Consider the following 26,474-nt stretch of genomic DNA (forward strand, 5'->3'; position numbering starts at 1 on the left):
TGGAAAATCTCGGGCAATTATGACAATATCCCCCTGGGGTGGTGAACTGTTTTTCCCTTACTGTTTATATTCTTGCTTTAGGCTATCCCTTCAATCCTTTTTCATTTCTTTTACTAATTGTTGCAACAGCCTTAAAGAAGAACGACTACCTTCTATATAAATGTTTTGTTAGAATAATTACCAGACTCGGGCTCTGACTCTTTATCATTAGCTGACTTTCTAGATTAAAACAAAGTGTTTTTACCATCCTGTTAACAGGTACACCTTAATTCCAATTTATGTATCTCTTAAAATTTTGGCTTTTATAATCTCTTGCTTTTGAGTTCTTAGTTAATGGTCTTTTACTGTGATTCCCCTATGACTTTCCTCCAGCATCAACGATCTGCTCATGCCCCTCTCAGCTAATTTCCCAGACATCATGAGATTTCCAGGATTTTAGTTGGAGTGCATCTGGTCATCCAAAATTGGGATTTTTAGACTTCGAACACTGAGATGTAAAATAACTCTTGAGTTTTACAGCTGTCAGAAGTGAGAACATATTGAATCGGTTTAAGCCAAAAATATTTCATCTCCAATTTGATTTACTGGATATTTTGGCTAGAAGTGCAAAAATGCCATAAATAGTGATTTACAGTGTAACTACATAAAAGAGTGCCATAATTCAGAACTATAGGATATAGCACGTGATGAACTCTTGTAATTGTAACATGGCCAAATTAACAGTTTCTTCTCATTTAAAGCTGTTTGTTTTCTATGAGGATCACAGACGAAGGTCATTTGACAATGCAAATGACATTCTGCTTGTTTGATCATTCCTTCAAAGATGTTCAAGCACAATAAAGCATCTTGTACACTACTGACACACAGAAAAGGTTATACTTACAAGCATCCCAGACTTAAAAGAATTTCCTGTTAGTTTGTGCAGTTGCCAAACAGAAAGATATTAGGATACATTTTTAGACATAAATTTTTGTATTTAAACAATGGGCTGGATTTTTTCCGCCAGAGCACTACTATGTCATTTGTAAAAACTCTACAATTTTGTTACCGATTTTTTTAAATTTCCTGATTAATTGCCCATAATACTTGGTGTTATGTTATATGAGTAATTAAAATTAGTGGATGTATCACCTTGAAATAAATAACCATTCCTAAAGTTATGGACTCAAAACATCACCTTCATGTTCACCTACTTCTCTGTTGAGCTATCCTTGCTTTTTTCTCTCATATCCAGTCCAGGTTTTGCCTGGATTCAGATCGTGATACATTTGTTTTGGGCCTCTCATCCTTAACTCTCTGACCTAGGTCATTAGTCATTTGATTTTGTTTTCAATTTTGTCCTTTAGTGTTTTCTACGGTAGAGTTTTCCTAAATCAGCACGTTCTGGTCAACAGTAATGAATGGATTGGAATCGGTGATAAATGTGTCAGGATGTGTATCAGGCAGTAAGTGATCCCTTGATCAGTCATCCACATCTTCAGGGAAACTCATTCATTTATGCCAGTGTACCACACAAACATTAGCATTTTTATTGTGTGCAGGCAGTGTGCCCTGACTACCTGACCTCTTGATCTTATTGCTTCTGGCTTTTTCATTGCCACTGTGTTTGGGGTCCTTTCTCTCCCATCCTGATAGAGGGATGCAGGGCCATAACCTCTTAGCCATGAGGCTCCCACATTCCTTTATTCCTTTATCCCCCTTCACACTCTTGCACTTCAATCAGTCACCCCATCCTTGTAACCTTAAAGTATCGCCAGCCTCCTCCCTTTCCACACAGTCTAACGTCAAAGCGCATTGATTTTTAGCACAGTCACCTCCCTGGTCCTTATCCATTCTATCCTACTTCTCTGCCAACTTCTAGCCTTGGATTAAACCTGCCATCCACCTTTTGGTTCCCATACCAGGACTGCTGAGTGCCATTGTAGAAAGCTAAACTGCTAAAGCAGATTGGGACAACTAACCAAAATCTATCATCTCCTCCTTACCGGGACAGTGGCAACCATTTCCATGTATCTGTGTTTAAATTCCCTAATATTGTGGTAGAGTTTGCCCCAAATATCTACCATTCTTTTCACAATCCCTACTTTACTCCTAACCCTTCTAGAAAGATGGTACTGAGAAATGTGAAGTATAAGAGCCCTCAGACTTCTATTTCTCTACTAATGTGCATGCCTGCATTTGCTCTTCTCCTCACCTATTTATGTAGATATAAACATAAGAGGTACAGATATAAAGTACTACCTTTTATCCGAAACCTTGGTGTTATTCTTGACTCTTTTTTTTAATGCTTTTCCCTCACATTTGCTTGCTCTGTAGATAGGACTTTCCTTTGGTCTTAGACTGATTTCTCCATCTCTCATTTAGAATTCATCCCCTTGTCCAGGTATAATACTTTATCAACTATGTACCTTTCCCATACCTTCCCTTTCTTTTTCTTTCCTTCTTTTCTTCCTTCCTTCCTTCCTATCTTCCTTCCCTCCTTCCTTCCTTGTCTTTTCAGTTTCTTCTTCCTTTTGGCTACCCCCAGCCCCACTATATAAACCTGCTCAGATCTCTCCCAATTTATGAAAAAAGTTCTCAATAATATTTTTTCTAATTATTATTAATTCTTGCTCTTCTCTGGCATTCTTTTTGGAAAAAAGATTGGTCTTCAACATCTCCACTGCTTCATTATGCATTTGCCCCTCACTGCATCCCAATTTGGGTTTTACCACCAAAACTCCACAGAAGTTGTTGTTTTTTTTTTTTTTTAAGATTTTGTTTTTAAGTAATCACACCCATGTGGGCTCAAACTCACAACCCTGAGATCAAGAGTCACATGCCCTACGACTGAGCCTGCCAGGTGCCCCTCTGCAGAGGTTGTTCTTGATAAGATCTTTAATGACCTTCTAATTGCCAAATCCAATAGTCACTACTGTAAATTATTTCCTCCTTGACCTGCTCTATGCATTTACTTTGACATGACATCACTCTCCTCATTGTTTGTTCATTTACTTAACGAATGTTTGTTGTGTTCCAGGGAGTATAATTAGGTGTCATGAACACATACAGTGACAAGCAATGTAGATACAGTGCCTGCCCTTTGAGAGTGTACCTAGGCTTTTTAAAAATATATTTTAGACTCTACCTTTCTGGTCGATTGATTTATTTTAATGTTTGTTTATTAATTTTTGAGAGAGAGTGGAGGAGGGCCAGAGAGAGAAGGAGAGAGAGAATCCCGAGCAGGCTCTGTGCTGTCAGCACAGAGTCCAACATGGAGCTTAATCCATTGAACTGTGAGATCATGACCTGAGCCAAAATCAAGAGGTGGATGCTTAACCAGCCGAGCCACCCAGGTGCCCCTCTGGTCTATTTAGATGCTTCCTCCCCCTTGAAAGAATCCCTGAGATATTGCTGGCCATTAGGATTCCCTCTTCTATCCTCTTTTACATTCAAAGTGGTCTCCTAAAATGTCTTTTTTTTTTTTTTAATGTTTATTTTTGAAAGAGAGAGACCCAGAGCGTAACAGGGGACGGGCAGAGAGAGAGGGAGACACAGAATCTGAAGCAGCTCCAGGCTCTGAGCTGTCAGCACAGAGCCTGACATGGGGCTCAAACCCAGGAACGCGAGATCTGACCTGAACTGAAGTTGGAGGCTTAACTGACTGAGCCACCCCAGGTGTCCACTAAAATAGCTTACTCACATCTTCAGCGACTTCTATTTCTCATTTTCTCATGACTCTGAAATATTTCTTCATACAGACATCTATCATGAACTTTAATTCCATGTTTCTAAATGCTTACTACTTATCTAGAATTTCCATTTTCAATGATTGGAATCCCCATTTTATATTAGAAACTTGGGAGTTATCTTGACCCACTCTCCCATTTTAAATCACATCGCATCATAAAATTCTACAGATTATGTATTTTTTTACCCTTAATGTTTCTTTTTCTTTTTTGAGAGTGAGAGAGAGAGGGTAGGAGATGAAGGGCAGAGGGAAGGAGAGAAAGTGAGAGACAAAGACAGAGAGAGAATCCCAAGCAGACTCCATGCTCAGCACCAAGCCTGATGTGAGGCTTGATCCCACGACCCTGGAATCATGACTGATCTAAAATCTGGAGGTGGACACGCAATAGAGCCACCCCGGTGCCCCATCCTTAACATTTCTAACAACCAGTTTCTTTTCCCAGAAATATTGGGATTTAAAAAAATTGCTGCACTAGTATAACATTGAAAACCTATGAAATAAAATATTTTTACCCTCTTCAGCCCTTTACATTTGTTTCAAGACAAATGTAACCTTTTATCAGGAGGATATCTTTTAGGGCTGGGACAAATTAGCTCACAATAAGCAGATATAGTGTTTCTTAGTAAATGACAAAAGTACCATGAAGTGAGATTTTTTTTTTAATGTTTTTTATTTATTTTTGAGAGAGAGAGAGCGAGAGAGAGCGAGAGAGAGAGCGAGCGCGCGAGCGCAGGGGAGGGTCAGAGAGAGGGAGACACAGAATCCGAAGCAGGTTCCAGGCTGTGAGCTAGCTGTCAGCACAGAGCCCGACGTGGCGCTCAAACCCACAAACCGTGAGATCATGACCTGAGCAGAAGCTGGACACTCAACCGACTGAGCCACCCAGGCGCCCCACCCCCCATGAAGTGAGTTTTAAATTGTATTTTTTTTTTCTCTCCAAGATACAATCAGACATTTACTTTCTGTTCACCTGAAACAGTACTACAAGCCATTAAACGGTCTCTTTCCTCTAACCCAACCAACTGTTGAAACTAATGTGTTTGAGGTTGGAGGTGTTTTAGTCAACTTTTGATTATCTTTGGTAATGGATCAGCATGGATGAAAGACATTCACAGATCATTTTAAACTGTCTTCTTAGCCAGTAGCTATAAATTTCTTTATCACTAAATCCCTCATGATGAATGCTAATAAAGATCAGGAAGTGTGTGTCTAATCTCCTTTTAGTTCTCTATTTCTGATGGAAATAATAATAACTGATTATATATAAAAATGACTACTGACTTTTTGTCACTAGATTACAAAGTGAGTTGACTTTTTGTCAAGTAGAAGAAATTGGCTATGGTCTAAGCAAATGCTTTACTGAAAGTTTTCTTAGCTTTGGCTTGTGCTGCGGAATCAGAGTAAACAGTAGTAAGTACCCAAGTGTAAAATGCAGGGCAGAGGGACAGTGTTAGGGAAAGAGGATGCAGCAAGAATCTCAGTTACCTCCCACACTGGTTAATTAACTTAAAGATGATTCTCACTAGTACTTAATTTTTTCCCCAAGAGTCCTCTGAGTTGACTCTTCCTGATAGCTTTACTTCCTTTGCTTTTCCTTGAAAAAGGCAATTTATTCTTAGTCTAGCAAAGCCAAGTGGAAAGAAATCAAGTGAATAGAAATTGACATTTAAAACACAAAAAACTTGACAAACTGGGTCAAAGTTAATAGCTTAATAAAAGGCTAACCGTGTGGTGTAATGTTCCATGTTGTCACCTCAGTTCTGGTAGGGACAGTGTGAGAGCGCGTTGCCACAGTAGTGGTTCTCCATGATGCTGAATTCACCACACAAAAAAATAGAGTCGGTCAGCAATTAAGACAAGATCAAGGATATAGTCTGTCAGCAATTAAAACAAGAGAGCTATGTTTCTGAGAATAATTTACAATTACACATTATATGAAAAAGTGTACTATTTAATAGGTATGATAATACTGTAAGAAAAACAGAAATGTTAGAAAGGAGTGGTTTTCCTAAGGGAAATTAATCAACCTGAAGTAACTTAGTCTTGGTTTTTCTTACTCAGTAATCTGAAGGTTGTTATTCACACGTTAGGTTGGTGATTCCCTCACTACGTACATTTAACAGTTACTTTGACTCTTTTCCTTAGAAATAATAAAACAAATTGAGAATATTATGAATTTGAGGAGGTGATTCTTAAAATCTTAAAACCTTTGGAGAGCAATTAGAAAACTATCCTTTCCCATATAATTAGAATTCAATAAGACTTTGACTATATTACATGTTTTATTTTGAAGCCTAGTCATTATATGAGCAGTAGTCTTCATCCCAATAAAGGCTTATCAGAAAACATCAAAGTTATTTTCTGAATACAGTATTCTGACAATATTTTGAATCTTTGCACCCCACTGTTTCTCATAACTCATGCTTCTACAAAATTATTCCTACAAGCCCAACTGCTTTTATATCGATCTTTTTTAAAATATGAATGAGATACACACTGAAGTTTTGAAACACCTAAGTAAAAGGAATTATCTCTGAGGATGGATGTGTGAGGAAGTGAAGTGGAAATTATGCTGGTAAAACTCTACTGAATTCTGGATATTTATATCTAAATATAACAATATATAAAAAGGAGGACGAGGAGGAGAAACACTTCCTAACTCATTTCAGAAGGCAGTAGTTACTTGAGATCAAATTTAGACGAAGACCTTAAAAGGAAAGAGAACTGCAGACCAATATTCCTACAAACAAAATCTTCACCAAAATATTAGCAGATTGAATCCAACAGTATATTTTTAAGAGGATAATACGTCATGACCCAGTGGGGATTATTTCAGAAACGCGGCGTTGTTTAACTTTCAAAAGTCAGTCAATGTAAATTATCATACTGACATAATGAAGGAACAAAACCAATTGTCTTAAGGGATGCAGAAAAAGCATGTGACAAAATTCAACACCCATGATAAAAAATCTGAGAAAATTTGGAATTTAAGGGAACTTCATTATTCTGATAAAATATACCTATAAAAACCTACAGTAACAACATATTTAATCCCGATGGTTTCCTAAATCATAAAGAATTTTATAATCATAAAGCATCAAAATGCTTCCATTTTGAGATAGGAAACAACGTGTCGTTATCTGATCTCACCACTTTTTCCGTGCTGTGCTGGAGTGCTTAGTTCATGTAGCAGGGCAATAAAAATAAAAATCGTACAGGTTCCTAAGTAAAAACGTATAAGGCTTTAAAATAACATGACTGTATGTATGCAAAATATTAAGGTATTTACAAAAACCCTACTGGAACTAATATGCAAGGTTAATATCGTTGAAGAATAAAAAGTCAGTATTTTTTAAAAATCAGCTTTGTGATGTCTGGGTGGCTTAGTCTGTTAAGCATCTGACTTCCGTGCAGGTCATGATCTCACAGTTAGTCAGCATGAGCCCCACTTTGGGTAAGCCCACTTCTCTCTCCCTCCCTCTCTCTCTTCCCCTAACTCACTTGTGCCCTGTCTCTCTCTCTCTCTCAAAAAATAATAAAATATTTAAAAAGTCAGCTGTTTCTGTACCCTAGAAATAAACAATTAGAAATTAAAAATTTTTAATATTATTTACAGCAGCATCAAAGCCAGGAAAATAGTGATAAATTTAGTAAAATTATGTATAGCACTTACACTCTGGAAACTACAAAACACCACTGAAATAAATAAGACCTAAGTAAATAGAAAAATATATGATGTTCTTGGGAAGTCATATTGTTAAGATGTCAGTTATTCATAATTTACAGACTCAATGAAATCCCAGTTACTCTAGTTTTAATATTGAATATTAGCATTGTCTGTTTTCTTGAAAGTGTTACGTATTATACGTTTCGCACTTTTTATTTATAAGTAATTGCTGAATCAAAATTTTCTGTTAATACACAGAAAATAAATTAAAAATTTCTGTTAATATATATGCTATGTGTATTAAATCCAAATAAGATGTGAGCCAAAAATAATCTAGATTTTAAGTTCATCACAATTGCTATCTCTCAATGAAACTTTAAAACTTAGGAGTTTAACAGCAACAGTTTATTTGTGTCCATAAAGGAACAGAATTAGACCAGCACACCATAATAGAAGATGTCAGAAAAACTGGGGTTCAAATCATGATTTACATGAGTGTTACCTTTTGAAATTTATCTGGTGTCTTTAATCTCAGTTTCTCACCTATAAAATGGGATGAATCATTCCTCTGGCATCATGTTTAGTCCCAATTTAATGAGATAATGTACATAAAGCATTTTAAATAATACCTTATGTTTAGTAAGCACTAAATAATTGGTAGCTTTTATTATTTATAATGCTGGTACTCTATTAGGGGCAGTAAATACTATATACTCCATTATATACCACAGAAAATACCTAGTAATCACTGAAATTTATAAAAACTACAGTATAGTGGGTTAAAGTGCATAGTAACTTTCTCACATGAATTTAGTAATAATTGATGATGTCTTTCCTGTTCATGATAGCCTCACGATGCCCTTAAGTTTATCAGGAATGTAATATATGTCATAAAACAGATTAATTATAATACTTCATAATAATTTAGACTTGTTAAAAATAACAGATTAAAAAACTCTATTTTTCAAGGCCTATAAAATGGAGGCAAACATTTTGCAAATATTCTTTTGAAATTACAACTCATCTTGTTTCCCCAAAATTGAACATAAAATTAAATTATATATCTATATCAGTGTATAGAAGTACTAATATGCTGGCCATACTAAATGTTTAACACTGAATTTGCTTTATTCTTAGAATTAATGCATGGGCCTTTGTTTTTGCTTTGGTGTTTTGTTTTTTAGTTGTAGAAGAAAGTGGAGGTTGAAATAAGTGATCAAGTAAGAAAGTCTAGTATCTAGTAAATATTGTAATCTCAAGTTAGAGTTAAAGTAAACTTGTCAACACCGAGAGTCTACAATAAGGGGAAAGATAAGCTAAGAGATAGTGATACAAGGAATTGGAGATGAGGGAATAGGATGAAATATTTCTAGAAATCCAGGTTCACAGGTGGTTATTGATGAGAAGACCCATCCATGGGTAAGGTCTTATTACTGCACAATCTTTGTGCCAATCTTGGTGATGGGTATGTGAATTATAGTACTTAATTAAAACCTGTATATTTAGAAATATGGGATTCACCAAATTAAGGTAGAGTCTACAAGGCTCAACAAGTCTACAGGTTAACATGTATGTGGAAGGGTGTGTGTTTGTGTGTGTGTGTATATGTGTGTGTAGGGATGGAGGGAGGAATGGTTCTTAGAAAAGTGACCAAAGCTGAAGCTTCAAGGCTGTGGACTAGAACTCTCGGATTGAAAGGGTTTCAATTAGAACAGTGAGAAAATCATCCCTGGGGTCCCAGGTCAAGCTGGAGGCAAAAGAGGCTTGGGAGTATTTAGTTTTCTATGATGCTCAACAAATTACCACAAGCTTAGTGACTTAAATCAAGTCACATTTATTATCTCACAGTTCTATGAGTCAGGAGTCATGACCAACTTAGATCCTCTGTTCAAGGACCCTCAAGGCTGTAGTCAAACTGGTGAAGAATCCATTTCCTAGCTAGTTCAGGTTGTTGGCAGAATTCATTTCTTTGTGGCTGTAAAACCGAGGCTTCTGGCTTCATACTGGGTATCAACTGTTGGTCCTCATTAGCTTTCAGTTCCCTATCATATGCCACTCTCTGTTGGCAGTTTACAATATGGCTGTTTGCTACCTCGAGACCAATAGGAAAATTCCCCACACTCTAGCGTGCGAAGACCGAGTCTTACATAACATAATGTGATATAATCATAGAAGAGACATCCCATCACTGTTTCTACATTTCCTAGATTAGAATCAAGTCACAGTCTCCACCTGGACTCGAGGGGCGGGAGGCCATAGTCAGTGAATGGGGATTACAGAGGTCATCTCAGAATTCCTCGTAGCACAAAGAGTGAGCCCACTGATGTTCGTAGGAGTAAGTAGCACTAGGTCTTAATATGTGACTTAATAGTTTGGACCCCATTAAATGGCATATTAGAAATGATGGGCACTTCAAGACTCAATTGGGACAGGCACATAGTCTAGGGCAGAATCTTTTCTGCAACTGGTGTTATCTCTTAATATAAATGAAAGAAGCTTGGGAAAGCTGAGGTCGGAGAAAACAATGGGGGTGTGTGGAAGGGTCGTGGGGATTGGGAAACATGATTTCGTTAGTGGATACCAATCTTTAGCAGCCTGGTATCAGACCAAATTAAGGCCACCCTGAATAAGGGCTTTTTTAAATCCTCTCACCTTTCACTGCCACAGTCTATTTGACACGTTGCTTACAGCTGTCACACCCTCTCACTCACCTTTCATTGGAAATCTATAAAAACAGTTAATATGTCATTAATGTTTCCTTAAAAATAATTCAAAATATTTCTCAAAGGAGCTCAGATGGACACGAGACCATAGACTATCCAGGCATGTGATAGCATCTTTCTCTGCTTTGATATTTGTGAAAACTTTTGAATGAATTGCAAACATTATAGTTTTGAATTAGGCACTATCTTAAGGCTAGATTAGTGTAGTGGAAAGTTAAGAACTGAATACTGGATACAGTGTGAATTAGTTGTGGTTAAATTTAACTATATAGAACATAACATCCATTTGGCTTTCTCCCACTCTTAAAAACTCCAGAATACCTTCTGTCTTTCAGCCCTGCCATTCTTAGATCACAACTTTTAAAACCAACTAAAGTTTCTATGTCCGTTTCTGTGGCTGCCAAGCCTCAGATGCTAGTCACCCCTTCTGAATTCTAGAAAGGGAGGAGGGGGAGGGGTATTCTTCTCTGTTCCCTCTTACAGATCCTTTGTGCAAGTCCCGCCCATTAACTTCCGTTTTCTGATCACTGGGCAACTGGTATACTGCCAAAGGAGGAAACTCAGGGTTATTGTAACAAGGAGATTGAAGAAATGTTGGTTAAGCAAGTAGCAGTTTCTCCCACATTCTACAAACTGTGATCCTGTAGTGGTGCCTAAACTGGAGAAAGTATTACCCCTTCCTTCCTCCCTCCATCCTCTTACAATTCTGTATTTTAAAGGCTTGAGTTACAATGAAATAATACAATTTATCTATTTGGGCGTAACTACTTTGTAAGTACTATGAGTAAGAGACCATATGAGCTAATTTTTATATGGAGACCTAATATTAATATCTCGACTACGTAATGACTAAACCTATTTATTTTATTGGGCGGCAGTTAGGAATGATGGATTTCTCTTTGCAGAGAGCATGTTGTCCTTGTTAGGCACTTTCCTAACACCTTATTTGCAGTGTATTTTGCAATTATGTATTGGCTTTTTCTGCCAGTACATAGAGCCAGTGACGCTACTGTGGAGAGTTTGGATAGGAACTTTATCTCTGCATCTTCCCTTATGTTTAATTCCCAGGTCTTGCTGCCTTCTCATGGAATCTGAACAATGAATTCTTCAAATGGAAATAGCTAATGACTTAAAATATTGAAAGGCAATTTTTATAATGAGTATTTGGACAGATTAACATACAGTGACATGTACAATTAGCTATGGTATGTTAAATAGGAAATTTATGTGAAAACATCATACAAAGACAACAACCTGCTTCATTTAGCAGTTTCCTTCCAAATATTACAAAGAACTTCATCTTGTTCTTTTGAGATAATTTTGTAAGAATTATCTCTGTGGTCAGTTTTGGTGAAAATTCGAAACCATCAAATAGCACTTTAAATGAACAAAATATTTTGTTAAGATTCTCTTGGAGTTTGCTTTCAAACACCCAATGAAATAAATATACCATTTCTTTAAAATAATAGCATTTCAGTGTAAAGTTAATACTTTTTTAGGCTCCCCTGTGTCTGTGATTAAGTTGGCACCAATGCCATAATCAGTACGTCAGGTATTATTACTCAATCCATTATGATTCCATCTCTATTTGCTGGTGCCCCTGACATGTTTCCATTTTGGCCATAATCACAAAATACTTGTAAAATATTTAGCTAAAGTCAAGATCAACTATGTCTAGAACACTTGTCTGATTTATAGCCTAGAAACCTTGTCACAAAGAAATTGAAGTTGATTTGGCATAACTAGTTGGCAGCAAACTTGTACTTGCTTCTGGCTGATTTCATTTCCCCAAGAGCTCACTGACCATCTGCATAACAAACTCCAATCAAATTTCAACCCGTAAACCTTTTTGGATGCCTACTAGTCTTCTGATCTCCCTCAAGCTCTATTGCTGTCTATTAGGTATCTTCCCTTGCGTGTTTCTCCAGGATTTCAAACACACACATGTAAAATGGAACGCATGTCAGTGCCATTTCCACTTTCTGTATAATTACCTATGCTGCTACCTCTTTTGATCCAGTTCCTGTCCCAGTATTCCCATATCAAATTCTTGGAGTATCCCCTTTGTCCTCTACTTCTAATCACCTTTCTAATAGATGTTTTATCTGTCCCTTTTCTCTCATCCCATGGTCATTATCTCAGTGCAGGTGTAATATTCTCTTAGCTGACAATTAGAGTCAACTTCGTACTGCTCCTGTACCCTCTTATCAACCCTACACATGCCTGCCAGATTAATTTTCCCAAAGCACAGCTTATGTCATTCACTATTTAGCAATCTGCGTGGCTCCCCATTAACTAATGAATAAGATCCAAACTGCTAGCCTGGCACTCAGGCACCAGCTTGTATACAGCTTTCCTTGCCAGTCTTGTTACTTATAGAGCCTCTTGTCTCCATGTGCTTGTTCGCTCTCCTTTCCCCCACCCCCATCTTTGATCATTCAGTAAGGGACAATGCAAATGCTGATGAAGATTTTTGCTCTTCCCAGTTTTGAAAAACAAGTTCTTCTTTCTCCAAATGATCCTGACACCTAGACGCATCCTCATCATGGCCCAAGGGCTTCAGAAAGTCACAGCTATCTTAGTGTTAGCTTTTGGAGACAGTCACCTCCCCTTATGAACCTCTGAAGTATCCACAGTATATGTTCTTTGTGAAAGGCATCATACATCCTGCTTATGTTTTGCTTATGTTTGTTTTCTTAATGGTCTCTCTGACTAGGTTGTCTGTGTCTTCCTTTCAGAGTTCTTCTGCTTCAGTCTCTCTCTCCACTGTTGGCTGTGAAGTTCCCTACATCATGCTGCTGCTCTCAGGTTTAGGCTTTCCTGTAAGCATATCTCTTTCTATCATGTACTGCTGCTCCCTCTCCACCCTTCCCTTCTCTGTCCTTTAAAATTTTTAAGAACTTTTTAAACCTTTGAGACTGTATTTATTCTTTTATTTTTTGAGATGAAAACCATATCGTTTTAAAGTGAACAGTTTTGTTGTGCTTTGTACATTTATGATGCTGTGCCTCTATCTAGTTCCAAAATATTCTCATCCCCCCCAAAAGGAAACCTTACACTCATTAAGCACTTACTCCCCATTTTTCCCTGGCACTGGCCACTGGCACTGAGGAATCTGCTTTCTGTCTCTCTGGATTTACCTATTCTGAATATTTCTATAAATGAAACCAAACAGTATATGACTTTTTATGTCTGGCTTTTTTCACTTAAAACAGTGCTTTTTGGCTTCTCTTTTAAGGTTCATCCATAGTCATGTAACAGTACTTCATTCTTTTTTTTTTTAATAGCTGAATAATATTCCATTATATGTATGTATCACCTTTTGGTTATCTGTTCATCCACTGATGAATTTGGGGTTGTTTCCACTTTTGGCTATTGTAAATAGTGCTACTAAGGAGGTTCCTGAACAAGTATTTGTTTGAATGCATACCTAGGTTCAATTCCTTAGGATACGAAGCTAGGAGTATGATAGCTGGATCTCAAGGTAATTCTATCTTTTGCTTTTTGAGGAACCGCCAAACACTCACCATCTCTGTTTTAATCAGTATGTGTTCAACCTTGAGTACCTTCCTGCAAAGCCTTAATAATATCCAAGAGATCACATTTGCTCTTTGGTGTCAGAACATATGCTCTGATTCACGGGCAGTTAAGGATCTAAACAGTAGGCTTAGTTTCCCCTTCCCTTAATTTTCCTGGGGACTTACTGAACTCTATCTTCCACTGTGGTTCTCTTATATTTGATTTTATCTGCCCTTACAACATCTTCATCCAGTGGGTGAAGCTGCATAATACTTTCTTCTGGTCTCCTTGAGATTGTGCTCTGTCCCTGTCAGGAGCCAATTATTTTAAAATTAGTCATCATTCAGAAAAACAAATTCTAGTCTATTCCTCTTTTTTAGCTAGTTATTCATTGGTATGTGATCTTTTCTTTTTTCAAAGGTGAGAAATTTAACTGGGGGAAAAGAGAGGAAGAAAAAACTGACCCCTTGTATATTCTAGGGTTTCACAAGTCTGTAGGGAAGTAGCTTTGTATTTTTACAAATGTATCTTCTTCCAGGATCAATCGTCAGAAATTCTGGTATCAGTAGTCTCCTATATTAGGGACACTTATTCCAAGTAGAAAACCTAGCACCTGATTGAGATGGTCCCTCAGAAGGGAAGCATCCACCACCAGCACATGGCCGCCTACTTGCTAGGGCATCTGGAGCTCCTGCATCACTGCTACTGTTATTATTCCAGAAGGACTAGTTTGACCTTCTGTTAAAAGAAACTGATTTCTGCCGAGGAGTTCCAGAGACTCAGAAAGTCTTCCCCTTTTTTTCTTTCTCCCTTGCTGGGAGATTCTTCCCTACATCAAACTCATGACACTGGTTTGATGTGTGCAACATCCACAAGGCATTCTTTTTCTCTGGTCCCTCTCAGGATTACTTTCCTTTTCTCTCCAGGAATCCTCGATCCTCTCTAAGAAAGCAAAAGGAAGAAAGGCCTTCCTTAAGCCCTTTCATTTATTTATTCAGTTAATATTTGTCAGGTCTCCATGTGTTCCAGGCAGTTCTCTAGGCAATAGGGATACAGCAGTTAACAAAGCAAAGTTCGTGTTTTCACGTTTTCATAGCCTGCTGTGTGGATATAGATATAGAACAAATTAATTTTATACTGTGTAATATTTACATATGAATACATGTGGTAATTGATAAGTACTATGGAGAAAAGCAGCACAGGTTTAGCAAAACAAAGAGTGAGAAACCTGATGATGCTATTTTAAATATGGAGGTCACAGAAGGCCTTTCTCAGAAGGTGACCTTTGAAACCAATCAGGGGGCTAATGCAATAGCACTGGTAAAAGATGATGGTGTCTCAGACTAGAGTGGTTGGAGAGATGTGATTTTCTTCTCTTGTGTTCTCTTAGAGCTGGGATATCATTCAACATTAAAGCCCACAAAACTGTCCTTCTTGAGAAGTTGACAATTTAGTACATACCTTATAGTTTATATAGGGTGTCTCTGTTTTTTATTCCTCTGTGTCTCACATGGAACCTCAGTTCTTTTTGATGGGACCTATATTTTCTCATAAAAATTGTTATTTTTACACACTTAACCAGTTAATCTCAAGTTGAAAAGTGAAGAAGCGTCATCAGTAGGAATTGTTTAAAATGGAGTTTCAAACAAGCACCCTGGGAGATTCTTGGTAATATTAGGAATTACATTTTGAGAAATGCTTCTCTTTGCCCCATTTTCTCTTAAGTCCCAATCTGCTGTTAATAACAAATTGGATAAAAATCACTAATGGTTCATAAGCAATATCTATCTTCTAATTGCCGTAACTCTAAAAGAATATGTTGTAGTATTAGGTTAAGTTTTATCTAAGTTCACACTGCTAATAACAGGCAGACCTCGTGTTGAAGCCTACTCTGTCCTACTCCTTAAACTGTGCTACTTCCTCGATGCCACATTGCCAACCTAATGGCTTTCCATATTGCTAGCAACTAACAAAGAGATCACATAAGTTGCATTGAACATATCTGATACAATCTCTTGCCTTTCATAGGAATAAGTGATACTTAATTTTCTTCTTCTAGCTGTTTTCACACTGGTTCAAATTGCTCTGAGTTGTAACTCTTCCTAGAAAGAGCTATTTATACCCTTAACAATGGTCTATACCAAAAAATAAAATAAAATAAAACTTAAAGAATCATCTTACTATTTACTCTAATAAAACTTCAGCTTCTAAAATCAAATGCAACTATTCTAATTAACAATCTATAGATTTGAAATTGAGATACTATATTCAACAAAACCCATTTTTAATAACTGAAATTTTAAAAATAAATTGCAAGAGCAATATAACAACATTAAAGAAAATGTGGGGGTTCCATCGATATGGCAGACTAAACTAAGAAGAAATTTCCCCCTGCCATAAGAATTTTTAAAATGCTTATTTTGACTTTGAGGGGAAAAAATTCTAGAGAAAACAAAGAGAAGACACAAAACCAGGAGAGGCAAATTCTTACTCTATAAAGATCAGCTCATGGGTGCCTGGGTGGCTCAGTGGTTGAGCATCTGACTCTTAATTTTAGCTCAGGTCATGATCCCAGCATTATGGGATTGAGTTTCACATCAAGCCCAGCACTGGGCATGAAGCCTGCTTAAGATTTTCTCTCTTTCTCTAGGCTCCTCTCTCTCTGCCCCCACCCTACCCCCGCTTATGGGGCATGCACTGTCTTGCGCGCGCACTCTCTCACTCTCGCTCTCTCTCTCTCTCAAAAGAAATAAATATCAGTTCAGAATATAAAATTACAAACCATAAAATGTAAACATCCAGGGCTCCTGAGTGGCTCATTTAGTTTAGCATCTGACTCTTGATTTCTACTCAAGTCATAATCTCACAGTTTGGGGGTTCCAGCCCCACATTGAGCTCCTGCACTTGACCTTGTGGAGCCTACTTGGGATTCTCTTTCTGTACCCTCCCTCTCACTCTGCCCCCCACCCCCACCCCAACCCTCACTTGAGCACATGTGCCCTCACTCTCTCTCAAAATAAATACATAAGTAAAAAAAAAAAAAAAAATGATGACACATCCACCATGAAGTAGCTTTAGTGGGTAAGACAAATATGACAATTAGCTCCTCCACCACACACACACACACACAAAACCTTAACGTACAAGATTGGTCTTAAAGAGACCAGCCTAATGTGTACTTACAATGATGAAAGGAATGAAGAAAAGGGATACACCCAAAGGGAAAAAGAGGCCACTGTGAAAAAAAAAAAGATAAATTTGAAAAGAACAAAATAAAATCTTTAAGAAGTGAAAAATAAAGCAGTTTGTGATTAAAACTTAATGGACAGGTTAAACAGGCAAATCAGAGCTAAAAGAAAAAGTGACCTAAGACTAAGGACAGAGAGATGAAAGATTACAAAATAACAAAGCTAAGATAAATGGGGAAAACAAAAGGTGCATACCACCTTAATCTTTTACTCTGATTTTGTTTTAAGTAGCTACTTAAATGTTTTATAATGGAAACATTCACTTAACATTAGTTTCAGATATACGTGTGTGTGTGAGTGTGTGTATACACCCCCCCCACACACTAATATTCAGATGTTATATTAGTTTCATTGCATAATACAGGGACCGAATAACTCGGTACGTACTCCATATTCATCATGGTGTGCGTGGCACTCTTACTCCCCTTCACCTATTTCACCATCTCCCTCCCCACCTCACTTCTAGTAACCATCAGTACTCTATAGGTAAGAATCTGGTTTTGTGTCTTTTTTCTTTGTTTCTAAAACTCCATATGAGTGAAATCATATGGTACTTGTCTTTCACTGACTTATTTCACTTTGCATTATACTCCTTAGATCCATCTATATTATTTCAAATGGCAAGATTTCATCCTTTTTATGGCTGAGTAATTGAGTGTGTGTATGCATATCCATTCATCTGCTGATGAACGCTTGGGTTGCTTCCATAATTTGGCTATTGTAAGTAATGCTGCAATAAACATAGGGGTAGATATATCTTTTCAAAGTAGTTTTTTGTATCATTTGGGTACATACTCAGTAGTGAAGTTACTGGATCATATAGTAATCTTATTTTTAATTTTTTGAGGAACCTTCATACTGGTTACCACACTGGCTGCACCAGTTTGCTTTCCCACCATGAAAGAGGGTCCTTTGTCTCCACATCCTTGCTAGTACTAGTTGTTTCTTATATTTTAGACTTGAACCATGCTGACAGGCGTGAAGTGCTATCTCACTGTGGTTTTGATTTGCATTTCTCTGATGTTAAGCGTCGTTTCATGTGTCTGTTGGATATATGTATGTCATCTTTGGAAAAATGTCTGTACATATCTTCTGCCCATTGTTTTTAAGTGGATTATTTGTTCTTTGGGTATTGAGTTGCATAAACTGTATGTATTTGGATACTAACCATTAATCAGCTATGCCATTTGGAAATATCTTCTCCCATTCATTAGGTTATCTTTTAGTTTTGTTTGTTGTTTCTTTTGCTCTGCCAGAAGCTTTTTATTTTGATGTAGTCCGATAGTTTAATTTTGTTTTTTTTACCCTTTGCCTTAGAAGATAAACCTAGACAGATGTTGCTGTCTATAGCCAGTATCAGAGAAATTATTGCCTGTGCTCTCTTTGAGGATTTTTACCATTTCAGGTCTCACATTTACATCCTTAATCTATTTTGAGTTTATTTTTTGAGTATGGTGTAAGAAAGTGGTCTGGCTTTATTCTTTTATATGTAGCTCTCCAGTTTTCCCAACACCATTGTTGAAAGGAACTGTCTTTTTCTCATGGAATATTCTTACTGCTTTGTCAAAGATTAATTGACCATATAGTTGTGGGTTAATTTTCTGGGTTTTCTGTTGTGTTCTCTGGATCTGTGAGTCTTTTTGTGCCAGTAATATACTGTTTTGATTACTATGGCTTTATAATCTAACTTGAAGTCCAAAATTGCGATGCTTCCAACTTTGCTTTTCTTTTTCAAGTTTGCTCTGGCAAATTTTAGGGTTGATTGTTCTAGCTCTATGAAAAATGTTGGTAGTATTTTGATGGCGATTGCATTAAATGTGTAAATTGCTTTGGGTAATATAAACACTTTAACAATATTTGTTCTTCCAATTAATTAACATGGAATAACTTTCCATTTCTTTGTGTCATCTTCAATTTCTTTCATCACCGTTTTATAGTTTACAAAGTACAGGTCTTTCACTTCATTGGTTAAGTTAATTCCTAGGCATGTTATTATTTTTGGGGAGTTGTAAGTGGGTTTGTTTTTGCTCCTTCATTATTAGTATATAGAAGTGCTAGAGATTTTCGTAGACTGATTTTGTACCCTGTGGCTTTACTGAATTCATCTAGCAGTTCTAATAATTTTTTGGTGGCATCTTTAGGGTTTTCTGTATCTAATATATCGTCTGCAAATAATGACACTTTTACTTTTTCCTTACCAATTTGAATGTCTTTTCTTTCTTTTTGTTGTCTGACTTCTAGGACTATGGCTATGATTTCCAGTACTGTGTTGAATAAAAGTGGTGACAGTGGATATTTTGTATTGTTCCTGATCTTAGGGGAAAGGCTCTCTTTTTCCCCTCACTGAGAATGATGTTATCTGTGGGTTTTTCTTTGTTTATTTTTGAGAGAGAGCGAGAGAGGCAGGCAGAGAGGGAGGCTCCTGTGCATCAAGAGTCTTGTACATCCCAGGAATACATCTCACTTGATCATGATGAATAATTTTTAATGTATTATTGATTTGTTTTGCCAATATTTTGTTGAGGATTTTTGCATCTATGTTCACCAGAGTCCTGGCCTATAGTTCTCTTTTTCTGTGGATTCATTTTTCTGGCTTTGGTACCACGGTAATGCTGCCTCAGAAAATGAAACTAAGTTTTCCTTCGTCTTCTATTTTCTTGAAAATTTTTAGAACAAATGTTAACTCTAAATGTTTGGTAAAATTCACCTGTGAAGCCAACTGGTCCTGGACTTTTGTTTGTTGGGAATTTATTGAATACTGATTAAATTTCACTGCTCATAGTTTTCTACTCCTCCTTCACTTTTGGAAGGTTATATGTTTCTAGGAATTTATCCATTTCTTCTCATTGTCCAGATTCTGCATATAACTTTTCATATTATAATTGTCTGTTTTTCTGTGGTGTCAGTTGTTACTTCTTCCATTTGTGATTTTGTTTGAGTCCTCGCTCCCTTTTTTTTCTTTTTTTTAAATGAGTCTAGCTAAATGTTTCTCAATTTTATTGATCTTTTCAAAGAACCAGTTCCTGGTTTCATTGTTTTTCTATATAATTTATTCCTGCCCTAATCTTTATTATTTCCTTTCCTGTGCTGGTTTGGAGTTTTGTATGTTCTTCTTTTTCTAGCTCCATTAGGTGTAAGATTAGGTTGTGGGATTTTTCTTGTGTCCTGAGTTATTCCTGTATTGCTATAATCTACCTCTTCGCTGCATCCCAGAGATTTTGTATAGTTGTTTCATTTTCATTTTTTCCATGTAATTTTTGATTTCTTCTTTGATTTCTTGGTTGACTCACTATTTACTTGCATGTTATTTAACCTCCACGTAATTGTGTTCTTTACAGATTATTTCTTGTGGGTTCATGTCTAGTTTCATAGTTTTCTTGTGGTTGTGTTGTGGTCTGAAAAGATACATAGTAAGACTTCAATCTTTTGAATTTGTTAAGACAAATTTTTGTCCTAATATGTGGGCTATTCTGGAGAATGTTCCATGTACACTTGAAAAGAATGTGTATTCTGCTGGTTTTGGATGGAATGTACTGAATATTTCTGTTAAATCCATCTGGTCCAGTGTATCATCAAAGTCACTGTTTCCTTGATGATTTTCGGTTTGGATGATCTGGCCATTGAAGTAAGTAGAGGGTTAACGTTCCCTACTTTATTTTATCTCTGCCAATTACTTCCTTTATGTATGTTATTAACTGTTTTATACATTGGGGTAGCCCGTTATTGGTTGTATGAGTATTTACAATTCTGAAAACTTTTTTATGAGATTGTCACTTTTATTATTATATAGTGTTTTTATCTCTTGTTACAGTCTTTGTTTTATAGCCGATTTTATTCAATGAGTAATTCTGTTCTAGCTTTCTTTTCACATCCATTGACATGTTTCTCCATCCCCTCATTTTTAGTCTGCATATGTCTTTAGGTCTGAAATTAGTTTCTTGGAGACAGCATATAGAGGTCTTGTTGTTTTTTGTTTTTTGTTTTTGTTTTGTTTTTATCCATTCCATTACCCTGTGTCTTTTGATTGGAGTGTTTAGTCCATTCACATTCAAAGTAATTATTGATAAGTATGTATTTATTGCCATTTTGTTACTTGTTTTGTGGTTGTTTTTATAGTTCTTATCCTTCCTTCCCTTGTTCTCTTTCATGGTTTGTTAGTGTTTATGAGTGATAATACTTGGATTACTTTCTCCTTGTTTTTATGCATACATATTACTGGCTTATTACTTTTGGTTACCTTAGGTATTATACATAACATTTTCTGTATACAGTGCATTTTATGTTGATATCACTTAAGTCTGAACCCATTCTTTACTCCTCTTCTGTTTTCTGTCCTTTGTTAAGGGTTTCATTGAGGTCCTCCATTCTTTCTTCAAGTCCAGTGTGTGTCTTTATGACCATTACTTAAGCAATATGCTTGATACTGAATCTTATCACCATTTCATTTAGCTCTTTCCCTAAAATTGTGTCTTGTTCTTTCATTTAAGATGTATTCTTCTGTATCCTCATTTTGTCTAACAACCTGTGTCTGTTTCTGTGTATTAGGAAAAAAGTCTTACGTCTCCTTCTCTTGAAAGTAACGGCAATAGGAAGATGTCCTATAGTGCCTTGCATGCATTGTCCCCTGTAAATCAGAATCTGGATCTTCAGGAATGTGTTGTGTTGTGTGCACTCTACTTATGTGGCTGCTCTGCATTTGCCTTCAGTCCAGTCATCTGCAATAGCTCTATTTGCAAATTGTGGGCAGGGTTTGGTCCCTTGTTATTAGTGGGCCAGTCTAGAGCTTCCTTGGGCTTGAGTTGAATCAAACCAGCAGTTTGCCAAAGTTCCATTAGCTCCAAACTGCAGGATACTCTCCCTGTGTTGTCCCTGAGAAGCTTTTGTTGGTGAGTGGGACCTGTGATCAGACCAGATGTCTGCCCCCTGTCTGCTACTGATGCCACAGTTGGACTGATTTATGTGGTTTTCTTCCCCTCTCCTGGGGTAGGAGTGTCTCTGTCTCTGATAGGGTGCTGACCACTGTCCATGCTGCTTACGCACTACCACCAGGCTTGTGCTGCTTTGGTGGACACCCACCCAAATGTTGGGGAGGGCAGGTCTATAAGAAACTGCATTCACAGGGCACACTGTTAGCATGCCAGCTGGAGATTGTGCTGTAGTGGTTTCTACACTGTAGGAGGTGTTAGTGTTTCTAGGCTGGGGCTCAGGAGAGGGAAATGGTGCCCACAAACTCTTGTTCTTGGAGAAGTCTCCCAAAGATCCCTGTACCTCTAGCACATGCTCTGAGAATAGTAAGCAAATCTCCCTCCTGTATTCTCCAGGCATTTTTCAAACTGAAATTTCAATGTTCTATCTCATAGTGGTTGTTTGCTATGCTGTTTCTTTAAGGGCAGGGACTCAGTTTCCGATTGCCCTCCTGCTCTCCTAGAGTCAAGCGGCTGATTTTTAAGGTTCTAGGTCATAAGCCCCACTGACTATAAGAACTCAAAAGGTTAAGTCCCTCTGGTATTCAAAATTAGATGTTACAGGGATTCATCTTCCCAGTGCACGTCCCCCATAGCTCGGGTACCTGGTGTGGGATGTTCCTCTCCCTTCACCACGCCTGTGGTATCCTTCCCTCGTTTGGATAGTCTTTGAATCCATTTGGCCTCTCAGTCTTACCTGCCCTCTGCCATGTGGCTTCTCTGAGTTTAGCTCTGGAAAGTCTGTTCTGACAGTCTCTGGGTTGTTTTCTGGACTGTTTACATTGATGTAGGTGTTATCTGGGTCTATCAGTGGGATGTGATGGTCCTAGGATTCTCCCACTCTGTCATCTTCCACTCAAGCCCAGGAAACTCACGTTTTAAAAAGTAGGCCATGCAAGGAATATATTTGCTTATTTAAAAATCAGAAAATATAAGAAGACTGTAGTTCTCAAGCGTTAGCCTAAGTCCCAGTTGTCTGGTAGCAACACAGAACGCTGAACCCTACACCATAGTTTCTGATAGGAAGCCCAAGGCCAAGCCTGCAAATTTGCATTTCTAACAAGCTCCCAAGTGATGCTGATTCTGCTGGTTGAGAAGCATACTTTGAGAATAATTGCCTGAAAAGAAACTAGAAATGACCTATGTTCATTGGATAATGAACATATTGATGTGCATCCTTTCAGCTTTTTTTTTCCCTGTAGGAAAAAACATTGTGTGGTGTAGGGGTGAGGGGAGAGGACCAATATGCATCTTGTCTTTAATAACCCAAAATGAAACTGTACTGTTCATCCATTTTAGAATTGGCTCTTTTTATTTAATGTAGTGCATACATTTTTATTATTATTATAGCTATATCATTTTTAATGGCTGTGTAGAATTTCAATATTAGGAAACATCATAATTTATATAAACTAATCACAGACTTACCAGGATATATTTTTGCAATCTTTCCCTGTCATTTACTTATAACCTCTGTTTCTCAGATAGTCTTCAGTTTACTGTGTAATTTACTCTTCACTGGAGCTTCTGTGATGGAGGCTTGACTTTGAAAAATAAGACTAAGTATCTTATTTTCATTTTCTTAGTGATTGAATTTTTGCTAAAGACAGAATTAAAGTTAGTATATTGGTCAGTGTTGGGTTTTATTCTGCATCATTTAGATGGCAAACATAGCAGCTTTCTTTGTAAAATTAACTGTGTTCTTTGTAAGCATTCCATTTTCATTTTCTTGTTGTGTGTCCACAGCTCTACATTTCATAAGTGGCAATGAATAGTGTTTCTATTATAAATTGCTGTTTAACACGAGATGCCAAAATTTAGTGATATAAAACAGCCATTTTATTTTGCTCACAATTGTATGTATTAGGAAATTGGGAAGCACTCAGCTGGATGGGTTGTATCTGACTCATAGGGTATCAAGTGGAACATCCAGAGATGAAAGATCCAATTCCAACAGAGCTTCTTTACCAAGATATTTGGTGCTCAGTGTCCTTTGGCCTTTCTCTTTCTCTTTGCAAATGGCATTTCATGATCCAGGTGTCTCAATGTGGCTTTGGCTTCTTAAGCATAGTGATCTCACAGAGATCATGTCACTTGTGACATGATGGCTGGTTGCCAAGAGTCAAGAAGAAAAAGCTTCAGGCCCCTTGAGTCCTATCCCCAGAATTAATTAAAGCAGTAAAAGGTACCCACCCCAACCAGATTTAAGCAAGATGAAGAAATAGACTCTACCTCTTGAAGGGGCAGAGGGGTGGAAAGATTACATTGCAGAAGAGCATTTGGGTTGGGAGGTATTTTTGTGGTCATCTTTGAAAAATACAATGTGCCACAAATTCGTTGTCTATATAAGTAAATAACTAGAATTATTTATGTATGTATGCATTGACTGTATCAAAAGTACAAAATCTTAAAAATCTCTATAGTTTAAATATTATGAAATATATGCCAAAAATCAATAACAGGTTCCTTTGTCAGCCATACACACCTGGTAGCTCCTTCCTAACCTAATCTCATCTAAGGAAATGTCATTTTTTGACATTCTTTTATTTGGATAAAATGTTACATTGAATTCTTTAAAGAATAAAAGACACTATTCTGCTTTAGATGACTTTACAGTTATCTGGAGCAAAAGGGGCATAATATATAATTATAACTATAGTAATGAGAGATGTAGATTTGGGAATGGAAGAGAGTCATTTTATTAAGGCTTTATGGAAAATATGACTGGATGTCAAGAGTTGGGTAGAATGAAGATGTAGAGATGATGATGTATTCTTAAGAGGAGCAGCAGGAGTAAAGACATAAATACAGAGGAACCAAATAAGAATTATGGCCATTTCAGTTTGATTGTAGTTTAGAGCTGTAGTGCTCAGGCTTTAGTGGGCATTCACGTCACCCTGGAGAACTTGTATGGAGCTTGGATAGGGTACATGGTAACAGAATCATGAACAAAAAGAATAGAAAGATGGGTAGTGGGCATAATATTGTGAAGGTTCTTGAATACCAGGCTGCATATCTTTTATGTTAGTAAGAAGTGAGGAACTATTTGAGAATGACCTGATTGAAGCCAAGCTTTAGAAAATGAATCTGGTACCAGTGAGTATAGCAGTTGGGGCAACCCAAGGTAAGAATTAGGTAATTTGGCATAAAGGTTACTGAGTTCATCCAGGGAAGAAGAAATCTGAACCAGTCCCTTGATGATGGCAGCGTGAATGGAAATGAGCAGAGGTATTCAAACAAAGAAGAATCAGGCAACTACGTTGATAAGATGGTGACGCAAAGACAGAAGTCTAACTATGGGCCTATAGTTGCAGTTAAAGCTGAGCATGAGGGAGACCCCCAAATTGAGAAGCTAGGGTAAGATGCTCACGTGGGAGAGTAGATGAAAAGCTGGTTGTTGCATACTTCCTGGTTGTGTAATAAGGAGCATACCTGGCTGAGGGTGTCCAGCAGACCCCTGAGAATCCGATCTGGAGGTTCAGAGAAAGGAGAAGGGTAGGGATAGAGAGATGAGGGATTTTTGGCGGAGTGTGTGTTGAAATGGCATTGGATGAGTTCACCGAGGGAAAGCATATAAATAAAGAGAGGAGAAAAAAACACATAATCTCAGAGAATACCTACATTGAGGAAACAGGTGGGCAATGATGAGGTGAGCATAACTTTACAGTTTGTTCAGAGCACTAAGAAGAGAAGTAAGGTAGTCATTAGGGTGACTTTCTAGCAGGTGGTGGTGAGCAGGGTTGAATATTGCAGAGGACGATGGAGGTCGAAGACATTCCCTGCAAATGTTGGTGATCTTTTAAAACACAATTCTGTTGAACAGTGAAAACAGATGTCATCAGGGGTTAAGGAATGAGTCAGTGGTCAGGAACTGGCACCATTTATAATGCTTTATTTTGCTAAGAAAAATTCATACTTTCAATGGACCTTTTTAACTGGTATTGTGGAGCTGGGAGAAATCAAGAAAATAGCGCTCATTTACCTAAAAGCAATTTGTTTGTGATCTGTCAGATGTGTAATTTAAAACAGCAGAGTCCTCCATTCTTTTTGTTGTTGTTGTTCATTACTGCAAATGCCTTTACCAGAGGCAGAGGTCTCTTGGGGATGTTACCTTAATCCAAAGGATTTCATTTTTATTAAGCTCATCTCAGGACGTAGAAAAACTCCTTCAAAGTTCAGCTCTGCATCAACAATGAAACATAACAATAGCCATGTTTTATTGCTGTTGGAGATAGAGTTCCTAGGCAGAAAATTTATTGGGACAAGATTTCTTACAATCATTTTTATGCTTATAAACCAGTATCACAAGCTAACTGAATAGAATTTTTCTCAAAGGCATCACTCCTAATTGGACACCGTCAACAGTTTAACAATGGGATATAATATACCGTAGCTATGTTCAGTACCTCATTTTCTTAACTCCTGTTATTAATGTATTATACCTCCGGCATCATCTATACCTGACTTACTACGGGGCTATCATAGCACTTACTATGCAGCAGGGCTCTGTGCTAGAACAGGGCAGACTTCACACCCCTTAATTCTCATGGCAGCCTTGCAGAGTGATATTATGGTTCCCATTTTAACAATGAGAAGAGACTGAAAGAAGTCAACTTACCAGAG

General features: G+C 37.3%; 1 protein-coding gene across 2 annotated transcripts in view; it reads left to right on the forward strand.

Annotated features, from left to right (window-relative positions):
* Nucleotides 1–26,474, forward strand: part of IMMP2L (inner mitochondrial membrane peptidase subunit 2) — an 848,590-nt gene that overhangs the window by 804,053 nt on the left and 18,063 nt on the right. Inside the window, exon 7 of one of the 2 annotated variants that reach the window (XM_029924830.1) lies at nt 12,859–12,942. The exons of the other annotated variant lie outside the window; for it this stretch is intronic. Coding sequence (XP_029780690.1) covers nt 12,859–12,942 — 84 coding nt within the window. The remainder of the gene's footprint in view (nt 1–12,858; nt 12,943–26,474) is intronic. 2 annotated transcript variants of the gene reach the window in all.

Source organism: Suricata suricatta, chromosome 2, assembly GCF_006229205.1.
Source record: "Suricata suricatta isolate VVHF042 chromosome 2, meerkat_22Aug2017_6uvM2_HiC, whole genome shotgun sequence".
In the NCBI taxonomy this organism is placed as follows: domain Eukaryota; kingdom Metazoa; phylum Chordata; class Mammalia; order Carnivora; family Herpestidae; genus Suricata; species Suricata suricatta.